General features: G+C 34.1%; 1 protein-coding gene across 1 annotated transcript in view; it reads left to right on the forward strand.

Moving 5' to 3' along the window:
- Positions 1 to 2,454: 2,454 nt before the first annotated feature.
- Positions 2,455 to 13,245, forward strand: part of LOC137404862 (uncharacterized) — a 115,816-nt gene continuing 105,025 nt past the window's right edge. The window contains exons 1-3 of the mRNA XM_068091089.1: positions 2,455 to 2,542; positions 4,168 to 4,384; positions 7,346 to 7,486. Coding sequence (XP_067947190.1) covers positions 2,473 to 2,542; positions 4,168 to 4,384; positions 7,346 to 7,486 — 428 coding nt within the window. The 5' untranslated portion in view covers positions 2,455 to 2,472. The remainder of the gene's footprint in view (positions 2,543 to 4,167; positions 4,385 to 7,345; positions 7,487 to 13,245) is intronic.

Genomic DNA, 13,245 nt, shown 5'->3' on the forward strand with positions numbered 1-13,245 from the left:
TGCCATGGCAGTAGCTGCAGTATAGGAGGATACGGCCCTGCGTATATGTACTAGGTGTTACTATTACACCTGTCATCACTATAGTACACTGAAATTGTTAGTACACTTGGTGTCTCCAGTACATTAGGTACCACTAGTAAACTTTGTTGGCTATCAAGGCCTGTGCAAATTATTGCTCAAATCGATGTATAGCTGTTTGATGGACCGCAACGATTAGCTGCTATGACATCATTTTACAATGAGCGACCAACTTAATCGCTGCTAACGACGATGAGATGGACTTTCAAATTGTTGAACTTCAACACCGAGTAACGCAACAGTTAGCATCTTGATCGGCTGTTTTGTAGCATCAGCTCCAATTTCAATAATTGTGAATCAACAATTGTGAAGGTCAATGTCATTCGGCAAGCATAGTAGAGAACTAGGCTCGTGGTGTATGCCAGAAGATCTATGCTAATGTAACAAAAGAGCTTTCGATATCAGGAATGCAAGTTCTGAATTTATATTGATTGTTGGTTAGCGGTCACTGACAGTTAGTCGCCCCTAGTGTGCACACATTATTAGTGATGACGGCAAAACAGCTAATCATTTCGGTCCATTTCACAGCTAAACCAATGATATACAGCCCCCCTTTATGGGGGGATGTATATCATTGGTTAAACCTTGATTTGAATGAAAGCGATATTCTGCACAGGCCTTTAGTAATTCTATTGATTTGACTGCTATAAAACTAGTTTTTAGTTTCATTGTCTGTTTGAATACCTACTCTAGTGTGATTGGCAAGCTGCGGCTCATATCTTTGGCCTCCGCTTGTTTAGCTGTTGGGAGTGTAACTAAGGGAAGTCAGACACTTACAGCTTGTTAAAGCAGCTGTTCTAATATCTGGGAGAGACCTGGCAGAAATATCTTCTCTTGGTATGATCTGATAGCAAATCTCTGTTCATAACTTGAACTAGTTTGACAAGTTACAGTAACAATTTAGTAAGTAACTCTCTACTATAATTTATCAAACAGAGCTCAGAATAACATAGCAAGTACTAGGCTATTACTTATTTTAAATCTCATTTGTGTAGATTCTCATGGAAAAGACCACATCTTTAGTTACGCTTCCTTATATACTCCCCATACTGCCTTATACTACCTAATCTACTAGCTTTACCCACTAGCTTTATTCGCTAGCTTTATCCAGCTTTATCCACTTACCGTAATTGTCAAGACCACCTGTACTGTTTGTGAGCCAAGACCACCTGTGAGCTCAGAGGCCAATATAGCCTGAGCCTAACAAATCCCATAATACAACACTCATATCTGTGGTTAACATAGTTTACAAACTCACAGATATAAGCGTACATTTGTGATCATCACATGTTTTGCTGGTCTAGCCTTAGTCTGTAAATGTTCAAGAATATCAGTATTAGGTGTTAGGACTAGTTTAATTACTGATTGGTCTGTAAGCAACTTCAATACTCTGCTGTTTTTATAGCCTAAAGCTGCTTGCTTTACCTTTCAATGCTGCCTATTTAATACTTTATTACGTTATTTATTACTTAATAACTGGTTGTCACAGTTTTCTTCCCATCATATGTGTTACAGTATGTTACAATATGTTACAATATGTTATATATGTTACATATGTTACAATGTGTTACATATATTACAATATGTTACATTGTGTTACATATGTTTCAATATGTTACAATATGTTATATATGTTACAATATGTTATATATGTTATATATGTTTCAATATGTTACAATATGTTACATATGTTTCAATATGTTACAGGTGTTACAGTATGTTCTATGTGTTATATATGTTACAATATGTTACATATGTTACAATGGGTTACATATGTTTCAATATGCTACAATATGTTATATATGTTACAATATGTTATATATGTTTCAATATGTTACAATATGTTACAATGTGTTACAATGTTTTCCCATCGCATATATTATAATGATTAACCCTCTAGAACATGTAATGTTATGTTTAAAATAGCCAGGATGCTGAATATTTTGGACAAGTATCAAATTAACAATACATAGTGCTGACTCTATCAATTACACTATATGACTATTATTAGCTAGTCTGAGAGCCTTTTCTGATCAACAAACAACTATCAACTGGTAAATTCTAAAACCATCTTAAGTAGTTCATGGATAATTTGACCTGTTGTTAAATTGTGAAAAGTATACCAGAAATAGCAAGCATTCAAAATACTGAATACCACGCGAGAATTGTTTCTACCTTGAGAGTTGTCCTCTATCTCAGAAAGTAAATATACGATGGTACATTTGTGCAGCAAGCCGTTAGTTACAAAATGGATTTCTAAAAATTTGCACTCTCTGATGTTTAAAATTGTCCAAATTGTCTTAAATTGTGTTTTTTGTAGAGCTTGTGATCTGTCAAGTTTGATTTTTAATGTATTAACTTTTTATATTCCCAACCTGCAGTCATTCAGGAGTTATGCCAAAACGCAAGTGTAAGAAACTCAAAGGCACACCCAGTAAAAAAGATAGGTCTTCAAAACCCACTGGTAAGATAAATTGTTATATGAAAGAGTATGGTTAGCATGGAGACCAAATTTGCTGACTGTCATTTTATAGTTTGGATAAAATATCTGATTATTTCTTAGTAATATGTTTCATCATTATTTTTAGCCCTTCCACTATTTTGCTTTACCAGTAGCGCTGGTTAAAACAATGTCACTTTACCTTGCAACCTTAATTTACATTTCAATATGAATTAAATTGAAAGTTTATTTTAAAATTGAATTAAAAATTTTAATTTAAAATTTAATCTCAATTAGATTAATAAAGAAATGGGTGTAAATACCAAATTATAAGGACAAGGAAGAGTTATAGCATTTTCTGTTATATTTTTGATGTGCTTAGTCAGCTCTTCCTGATACTGTTAACATCTACTTAATCAACAATCTCTGTATACTTTCCTTTACAATACATCTACCTACTAGCACACTACTTCTCTATTATTTGATACTAATTGTGCCTCCCGGCGTTGTCCGGGGATTAAAAATCAGCTTATAAACATTGAGAAGTGATGAGAGTTGCCTACCACTTGCTATTAGCCTGGCTCAATGCCATTGGAAGATTTCAGTAAGCTTACTAATCATAGCTAGGTTTTCTACTGGCGGTATGCCATAACGTTGCGTCATGGTATTTGCTCCCATAGAGCAACATATATGGCCTAGCAAGTCTATCAACTTCTGCGGCCGAATCGGTATGGCGTTGGACTGGCGAATAGGAGGGTCCGAGATAAAATCTTCTTCGGTACGGGTTCTTCATTCCAAGATTTTAATAATAGCTATAGCTGATCTTACCGAAAACAGATGACAGACTTTGAGAATCACATTATTTGATATTGTATGTAAACACGTTTGCTGTTAATTACCAGCTTGGTAATCTGCTGACACTAACAACTACTAACATTCCCTTCCATAGATATTGAAGTTGAAGGTATAGTAAGGGTTTAGGTAGAGATGAAGGTGGAATATCTAGCAGAGAAATGGTTAGCGATAGAGGGTTATGTCGAGCTAGTTTAACCTCCTGAAAGGTGTTAAGTATATGAGACCAACAGTGAGTCTCAGTACTTCACTAGTATTCTAATGTTTTCCAATCATCATCAATCACAAGGTTTTTGCCAATTTAAAGCCTCTTCTTCAGTCCGTTACTTTGGCCTGACGCTCTTAGCTTGATATGGTTTTGATGAATGGCTCATTGGTGAACCACAGGAAAATAAGTGACAGAGCTCTCAGAAAGCTATCAGGATGACTGCATATTCTAAATATATATAATATGCTACAATTATTGTGTTTGGCACAATTTACAAGATCAGCCAGGTTTGAAGCTGTATTAGCCTGCAGTGGCGTATTACACAGCTGACGCTGAGAAGTATCCTATGAATATTAATAATCAAATGTTATTGGCTGACTTGTGGTAAAATAACTCTATGAGAAGGATATCTATGTTTTATTTTCAAACTATAAAATCTTTCTAAACATTCAGTAGTTATAAACTTTAGTACAGCTCAAGAATTATGATGGTCCTTTTTCCTGTTTAGAGTTTATTGTTGTTAATATGACGAAAACATAGTTGTAAATAATATAAGGCATTTATTATATTCTCACGACTTATTTTATAGTCTACAGAGTTCAGTACAGTCTGTCTACACGAAAGTCTTACGATTGGCTCTTTGCTTCTCTTCAAGACAAAACAGTAGAAAAATTACTTAATGATGTTGGTGAAGTCTCCATTACACACTTTAGATGCAAAGGAAAGATTCCTTCACTGAACTTACTTTGCCCTATGGTGAAGGAGCTGTGTTTAGAGAACATTCCAGAGAACTGCCAGTTGGAAAGGTAAAACAGCACATAAGTTACCTTCACTTACACTGCCGGAGTAGTGCTTCTCTTTTCAGCTGTGATAAACTAGGTGAATAAATAACATACCATACCTTAGTATAGGAATATCCTGATATATCATCAGTCTGTAGTTCATACCATGTTATCACCCTTACATCTTCTTCATCCATTGAAAATGTTATTATATATTTACCTGATTTGTTACAGTAACTTGTACAATACAGCAACATATACTTTAGTGAAACTCTGGTGACAAAAAGGTACTAAACGACCTCATTTGCTCGAATATGTAACCTATTACCACGGTATTGGTGTGGGGGTCCTACCACACAAATTTGTCGTCAGAATAGTCACTTTTAAAATCACTGTCGTCACTTTTAAAATCACTGTCGTCACCTCTTTCAAGTTGGTAACCAAAACAATCTCCTTCTTCACATTCGTTGTTTTATTACCAATGTCTATTCTGGTGGCACTGGGTTTCGATGAAAACCGAAAACTTGCTCAGCTTGAACTTCTGCTAATCAAAAGCATGGCTCAACCAACGACCTTCACAAACTTATTAGTGATGTTTGGGAGCGTTGCTGATTACTCCACGAAGAGTGACAGGCGTCTTAGGTTTTTAGGGCTACACTTGTACTGAAAATAGACCTAGATTGTCTTTAATAATTACTGTCAGTCACAGACTTGGAAACGGATTAGCTGTCAGTGTGTCGTGGCATTTCATTGCTGTTTACTTAAATTACCTGGCAGTCTATAAATGCTGGGCCAGATGCTTCAAACAGAAACTAGCGAACTTTTGTTTGATCGTGTTGATTTATAGACAAATAATAAGTTAGTAAAGGTGCGGCCACATGTACCGAATTGTTCATTGGTTCTGACCGAAATCACAAAATGAACGAAGCACACAGAATTATTCTGTGCTGCTAGAATCGTGCTAGCGAGCGCGATTCTAGCAGCTTTTGCAATTAGTATAGTCCAAGAGACGTATAATTACACACAATTAAAGTATGACTGCAATTCAACGTAGTACACACGATTCAACTGCTTAAATTGCGTTATTGTATGTATTTATAGTTTATACACTATAGCTACAAATCGTTTCTTTTTTAATAATAACAATTTCCTTTTTAGCAGCAAAAGTTTTGTGGTAGAAAGTATTACTATCTTTAGCGCAATCAAGTTAGTTGCATCGTATTTACTATGGTGAATTGCCGTGATATGTTTATTATGTGTCGCATTATGTGCTTCGAACTACATAAACTTTAAAAGTTGCTAGAATCATGCTCGCTAACCAACAATAGTGCAACCTAACCAGTTACATCGTGTGTGCTATGTTGAATTGCCTTCGTACTTTTATTGTGTATCATAATATGTGTCTTTGACTATACTAATTGCTAAAGCTGCAAGAATCGTGCTCACTAATAATTTGTTTAGCCAATTAAAAGCGTTTTGTCGGCGAATTCGGTGGGCATGCACAGCTCAAATAATTCTGTGTTTTTCGTTCATTTCGAGATTTCGGTCAAAATTCAGAACCAACGAAAAGTTTGTTACGTGTAGCCGTACCTTCAGTAAGCCTACTTACACAATCATCATCGCTTGTCACCTACAGTGATAAATGGTCGCCTCATTTGTCACTTTTCAAATATCCTTGTCGTCGGGTCATCAAAATCGTCATAAAACATGGTAGGACCCCCAATAGTAAATCATTGAATTATTTATATCTACTTGTTCCTTTGACTACTGAGCTATTTATATGTACAGTAGAAGCTCCTATAACGAATACTTCCTATCACATGAATTCCACATAACGACAATAATTTATGTAAAGTTTTTGTTTCAGATTTCGTACAAAATTCCATATATGGTAAAGTGTCAAGTCAGTGTACATATATGATCTCAAATTTGATTTGAATAGCGAGAATCTCATAGCTAGCTTTAAAAATATCGCTTTTTCTCATGCTACATTTGAGAAAAAAGCCGATGTAAAGACTTATTTGATTTACCTCTATTATTATTATATATATACTAATATCCTGACAGTCTAGTTTGCCATGAGAATTTGTTAGGCATGTCGATAAAGTGAAGGGAATTAGACAAATGCTCTTATTATATAAAATAAAGATTCAACATATTTTTGTTTTACATTATTGTCTACATAAATGGTTTTCATTATTTTTTTGCCGACTAGACTTTGCTGTCTAAAAGAATGAAAAGTTCGATGTAAATAAACATTGAAGGTGTTTTGTGCTATAGAAGTGTGTGGATTATTTTCAGCGTTAGAAATAAACGTCCGAGTGTAGAAGCGTCAAGCTTAGCACTGCCGGAAACTCCAGCGGACGGTTTAATTTGTAATTAGTAGTTTACAGGTAAACGATAAAAAACAATAGTATGAGTGACATTATTGCCGAGCAGTTACACAGATGATATAGTGAGTATTGCATATGAGTAATATACTAGCGAGTATGATTAAACATGGTTGTAACCAGATGCACTCAACAGAAGGAAGGCACTTATCGTAAAACCACGGTAATCATGGACTATAAACCCGAGTGAAAGTGATAAGAAAACAGAAAAAAGCTGCTGATACAAATCAATAACACTAAAGTTACTGTGAAATCATTAAATTAAACAGCTGTCTAGTTTTTTTTACTTTAGAAGATCTTAAAACAGATTAGGCAATTTTACAGTTTAATTTTTTGTTCATATAACATAAAGTCCTTGCAATATAAATGTTTCTCTAACGGATTACTTACATTATATTAGCATCTACTGTACTTATATATATATTTCTGTGTCACATGTTCAATACTAGCACTGTTTACGGAGGCCTGACTTTATCTGACTGAACAATATATACACACTATCACTGCTGCAACGTGATAAAATCCTATTTTGCAGGATTCTATTCTGATACCTCTACAGTTAACACCTTTAATTTATCGCATGTGTACATTACAGTCTGTCCTCTCTGACTCATATGAAAATGCTATGGTTGGGTGACAATAAGTTCACAAAAGGTCTCCCCGAAGTTGTTGGGGCTCTTACTTCTCTTACTGAGCTACACTTGCACAACTGCCAACTTGAGGACCTTCCTCAATCGTGAGTATAACCCAGTCTTTCTGTAGAAAACTTCTAGGCAAAAGAAGTATACAATATAACCTCTACAAAACAAAGTAATTTACACACAAAATTTCTAACTTCTCCTGGTACATGTAGATGTACTGCCTAAACCTACGAAAAATGCTTTTAGATATGAAACCTTTGGTTTTTAACCCATTTGTTTAATTTAATATAAAAACCCAAAAAAAATTAAGAACAATAATTTCACCTTTACTCTATGTGTTTATTTTGAACTAACTGTGAATGGTTTCAATTTAGCCAGCCCTTTACATTTAATTTTATCTGTCAAGCACTGGCCGCCTACATCTCAGTTGTGTAATTTGGCGTTATCACACTGCACACTGTACGTATATCACCTACATAGTAGCACAACTCTAGCTTTTACCAATTCAAGTTCTGAGCTTTTTTGTATGATGACATACAGTTTTTTAGTTAGTGCCGATGTACATAAATTTTTCTGTTCATGTTTATAAAATATTTATTCTGAGCAAAACCAAACCAAATCAACAATACGGCAACCAGCTTCTCTCACAACTACAATATGTGGCTAACGCTAAAGATAACCAACAGTTCATAGTTTTTATTCATTATTCTTCTGTTCTCTATTCTTTCCAAGTGTACTTTTCCATTTATTACGTAATATCACAATTGTAATACGTATTTGTTACAGGTTTTAACCATTACATGTATTTATAATTTATAAAAATATTATGTCTGAGTTTCATGGGGTTTGAAATGGTTTAGGGCATTTGTATAGCAAATGGATTCTTACTTACAAAGTATTCTACTGATGAAATGGTTTCTGGAATGAATTAATTTCGTAAGTAGAGGTTGTACGGGATTCTCCAACACTACATTTCAAAATCCTTTTAATTCTTCTCTCCACATGCACATAATTACGTATATGACTTTTCTTAGATATTTAGATTTTTAATAATCTTTGTCAAAATAGTATTTAAAGTGTAACATTAAGTATGCAAGTGCTTCATGTATTTAACTAATAGTTTTCTTTCATTTTAAAATCACTAAAAATTAAATAGATCAAAGTAGTATGTAGAGAGCAGATCTACACACGTTTGCACTTAAAGTGAGATTTTGGGTACATTTTAGCCCGAGAACCTCGGAGAATGGTGTTGTCTGATGGAAAGTTTGGGGGGGTAGGTGTGTGAGTGTTGGGAGCTAAGGTTATGAAGTTTGAGAGGAATTGTGGGAAGGATGCGGTGCTGGTCGAGAGGAATTGTGGGAAGGATGAGGTGAAGAGGGCGATGGTTTCGGGTTTCGATGCGATGGGTTTGGGGTTCGGGTGTCGACGAGTTGAGCGATCGATCGTCGAATGGTTGGGGTTGGGTTGGCGACCGGTGGGGTGAACGGTGTTATGTCGTTTCGGTTGAATGAACGCCGATGTTGGACGAGTTCGGGCGTGTCTATTCGTGGAATCGGTTAAGTCTCCCTTCGTTATAAAACTCTTTAAAGATGAGTAATAAGAAAGGGGAAAGTCGAATGATTTATTCATTATGAAAAATTTCGTTCAACTAGAAGGAATATAAAAATATATAAAATTATGGAAACTATTCATAAGGATAATTCTAAAGTTTACAAATCTTGTGAAGAAGAAAAAGATAATACAGATGGATTAGTTGAAGATGCTGTATTATTACATAAACATTTTGATAACATCACTAAATCTACATCAAAACCGCTTCGACAAAGTTTGCTTCAATTTTTTGGACCGGTTTTAATATTACTTGCAATAACTGTAGCTTCATCTTTGATTGAATATTTTTTTATTCGGATTACAGGAGAAAAGATGAATGCTACTGTGAACTATGTAGAAGTATTTTTTCAAAATCTTATGAATAATGAAAGTATGATTTTTGAAAACATCTCCTCATCATTATAATTAGTTGAAATGAAAACTTCAATGTTAGTAATTACCAAAACATGGAGAAAGACGGACTACAATCAATTGATGTGAGGTTACATTCTCCTTTCACATCTATGATAACAGGACCAACAGGATCAGGAAAAACTCAACTCGTTAAACGGTTGATTGAACAATCTCAATTAATACCTACCCCTTCTCCAATCGAAATTATATATTGCTATGGAATATGGCAGGAAGCTTTTGAGGATATGAAAGGAGTGGAATTTCATGAAGGATTGAAAGATCCGAGTACTTTTCCCAAAGATGGAGAAAATAGATGGATGATCATTGATGATCTAATGGAGGAATTATCATCAAATATCAAGATGGCTAACAATTTGTATACTCGAGAAAGTCACCATCTAAATATTAGTATTTTTACTATTACACAAAACTTATTCTTTGGTAAACTTAGAACAATTTCGTTGAATAGTCACTATTTTTTTATAGGAAAAAACCCCAGGGATTCTACATCAATCACATTTTTAGGAAAACAAGTTTTTCCTGGACAAGTTAAATATTTTCAGGAATCCTACCGAGATGCAACATCTTCACCATATTCCTTCATGAGACTGGACCTCCGACAAGAAACCGATGATACAATGAGAATTATGGGAAATTTCCCTCCTGTTGACTCTACGCCTATGATTATTTATAAGCCTAATTAAGCAATCGATTTTGATTGGTATTCCATAATTAAATAAAACAAGTATATATTCCAAGTTCTCTTTAAATATTCACCATACTACTTCTGTATCTTCCTCTGAGTGATTACTATAACATCACTAAAATTATCACATAGATATGGCTGAAACAAAAAGAATTCAACGAAATTTACTAACTTTATTAACTCTAGTTGGTGATTCTATTTCTTCTCAACATTCAATTATTAAAAATGCTAAAACGGATTTAATTTTAGCAATTATTGATTGTGTGAAATTACTCATTAAAAGAAAAGAACGACTAACTGATGCTCAGTATAAAGCTTTGAGTCGACAAAGTACGAACATCGCTCGACTGATTAGTCCTAAAACATCAAATTTGGAAAAGAAACAACTTTTGCAAAAAGGAGGGTTTTTATCGGCTTTACTAGGTCCGATCGCGGGTGCTATACTCCCAGGATTAGTTGAACCATTGCTCGGAGGATTGTTTAAACCACGAAAAAGAAGATAATTAAGTTATCATGGATAATTCTCCACTTTCTAAGAGAATGAAAAAAAACAGAGTAATTCTGCAAATACTGAACAGTCTTACAGATGAACTTGCAAGTTCTGCTTTACCTCATATGAAAGAAGAAGTAATTAGAACATTACTTGAAATTGTTAAAAATATTATATATGGGAATGTACCTTTAACGAAAAATCAATACCATTCTCTGAGTCAACATAAAAAGGAGTTGATGAATATTATCGATGAAAACAAACCTCTTAAATATAAACGAAAGATTTTGCAAAACGGAAGAGGATTATTGAAACGGATTATAAAGCCATCCCTCAACTTGTATTAATCATTCAGCAGGAAGATGAGCTTTCCTAAGTACACAAAAAAATTTTTTTTGGTTTCTGAAGACGAGTACAAAAGAAACCAATTTAAAAGTCAACAGGATTCAAAAATTATCAATGATGGCTATAGTTCGTCACTTCGTTTTAATCCAATAGAAAATCCAAGAGTAAGTAAGGTTAAGGAGACCAGAGATAGGATGCGTCAAATTAATAATGATAACACTATTTCAGACTATAACAAAGTTAATTTGTATGCAGCTGAACTTCAAAAATTTTTAGATGAAATGAAATCAATTCGGAGTTATCCAATTGAACAGTCTCCGACTATTCGAAAACCGATTTCAATGATGTCACAAACACCTTCAGCACCTCAAAATTCAAAAGAAACTCTAAAGAAAGACACACCTGAATTACCCGAAGATAATTCGTCTCAAGACTCTACAGTTTTAAAAGAATCACCAAAAAAAGAAGACACATTATCACCACCGAAGTTAAACGAAGAAGAACCATCGTCAAAATCTTCTAGATCTTATTCCATTTCTTCAATAGTTGAAGACTTCGGTTCGAAACAAGATCAAACTAAAGCGAAAAAACTTCTGGAAAAATTGGAAAAGTCTGGAAATTATGATTCTTTAACCGGGAAAATAACAGGATCTACAGGAGAGATTAAACCTGAGAACTTACGAAATCTTCTTGAAAGAAAGTTTCGTGTTAAAGATAGATCAATTGTATCTTCTCCCTTTTCTCCAAGTTCATTTGAGAAACAATTTAACCTATATTTGAAAAAATTATCAAGGAGTCGAACTCGAATTTATCAAATAAATCAAAATCCAATTTGAATAGATCGTCTTCACGAAAACCTTATGTAGGAACAAGAGGAAAATGGACGACTTACTAAATGAATTCTATTATACCCCGGATCTACCATCTTCATTAGGTGGAGCACGAAAACTGATTGAAGCACTTCAGAGAAAAGAAAGCGAACAAGAAGTTAGAGATTGGTTAAGTGGTGAAGATGCTTATACGTTACACAAACAAATAAAAACGAAATTTAGAAGAAGACCTACAATTGTTGCAGGAGTTGGTGAACAATTACAGGCTGATTTAATGGATGTTAGATCTCATCGAGCTGAAAATGATGGAATTACATTTTTACTTACAATGATTGATGTTTTTTCAAGAAAAGCATGGGTAGAGCCTCTTGTTAACAAATCAGGTATATTGGTAGCAAAAGCCTTAAAAAAAGTATTGGATGGAACTAATTATAGAGTTTTTCAAACAGACAAAGGAAAAGAGTTTAATAATCGAGATGTCAAAAAGGTTTTGAAAGAAAATAAAGTAAAATGGTTTACATCTGAGAATGAGACAATTAAAGCTTCCATCATAGAACGATTCAACAAAACATTACGGATGAAGATGTATAGATTCATGACATATTCGGATGAACGTAGATATATTGATGTTTTACCACAAATGGTAAAAGCATATAACAATACTATTCACACAACATTAGGAATAAAACCGAATGATGTAAATTATGAAAATCAAGAAAGAATCTGGAATAGGATTTATGAAAATGGAGAATATAGTTCTGACAGTACTCCCAAATTCAATATTGATGATTACGTTCGTATTAGTAAAGCTAGAACAGCTTTCGAAAGAGGTTTCACAATAAATTGGACGGTTGAAGTTTTTCAAATTACAGAAGTACTTGATTTTGAAAGACCGATTATCTATAAATTACGTGATTTGGCAAATGAACCGGTTGATGGAACTTTTTATGAAGATGAACTACAGAAAGTAAAAAAACCCGCATTTTTTCGAATCGAGAAAATTCTCAAATCTCGGAAACGAGGAAGAACAAAGGAAATACTCGTTAAATGGATGGGATATCCTGATTCATTCAATAGCTGGGTCAATGAAAGAGATTTTGTTAAATAAAAGAGGATGATAAGGAATTGAACTTCATTGAAAGAATTGAAAATGTCGGAGTTCGTAACTCTTCCTTCTGATGCTAGTTTTAGTGACTTTCCTAAAAATACTAATTCAAACTTTACAGTTAGACTAGCCAGATATGTAGATTTTACAGAAGGACAATGGGAAGTTGCTCTAAAAGATATATCGTTTTTAAATAATTGACCAAATGTAGTAGAAGGGATAATAAGCATCACAAAAGCGGAACTTAATGGGAGATTTCGTCGTTTCGACATAAAAATTGGAAATGGAAGATACGAAGATATAGATGAAGTAATTCAACGAGCTCATGATGTTCTAAAATCCTTCAATTTCCATCCAACTATAGAATTCGAATA

Source organism: Watersipora subatra, chromosome 9 (assembly GCF_963576615.1).
Source record: "Watersipora subatra chromosome 9, tzWatSuba1.1, whole genome shotgun sequence".
NCBI lineage: Eukaryota > Metazoa > Bryozoa > Gymnolaemata > Cheilostomatida > Watersiporidae > Watersipora > Watersipora subatra.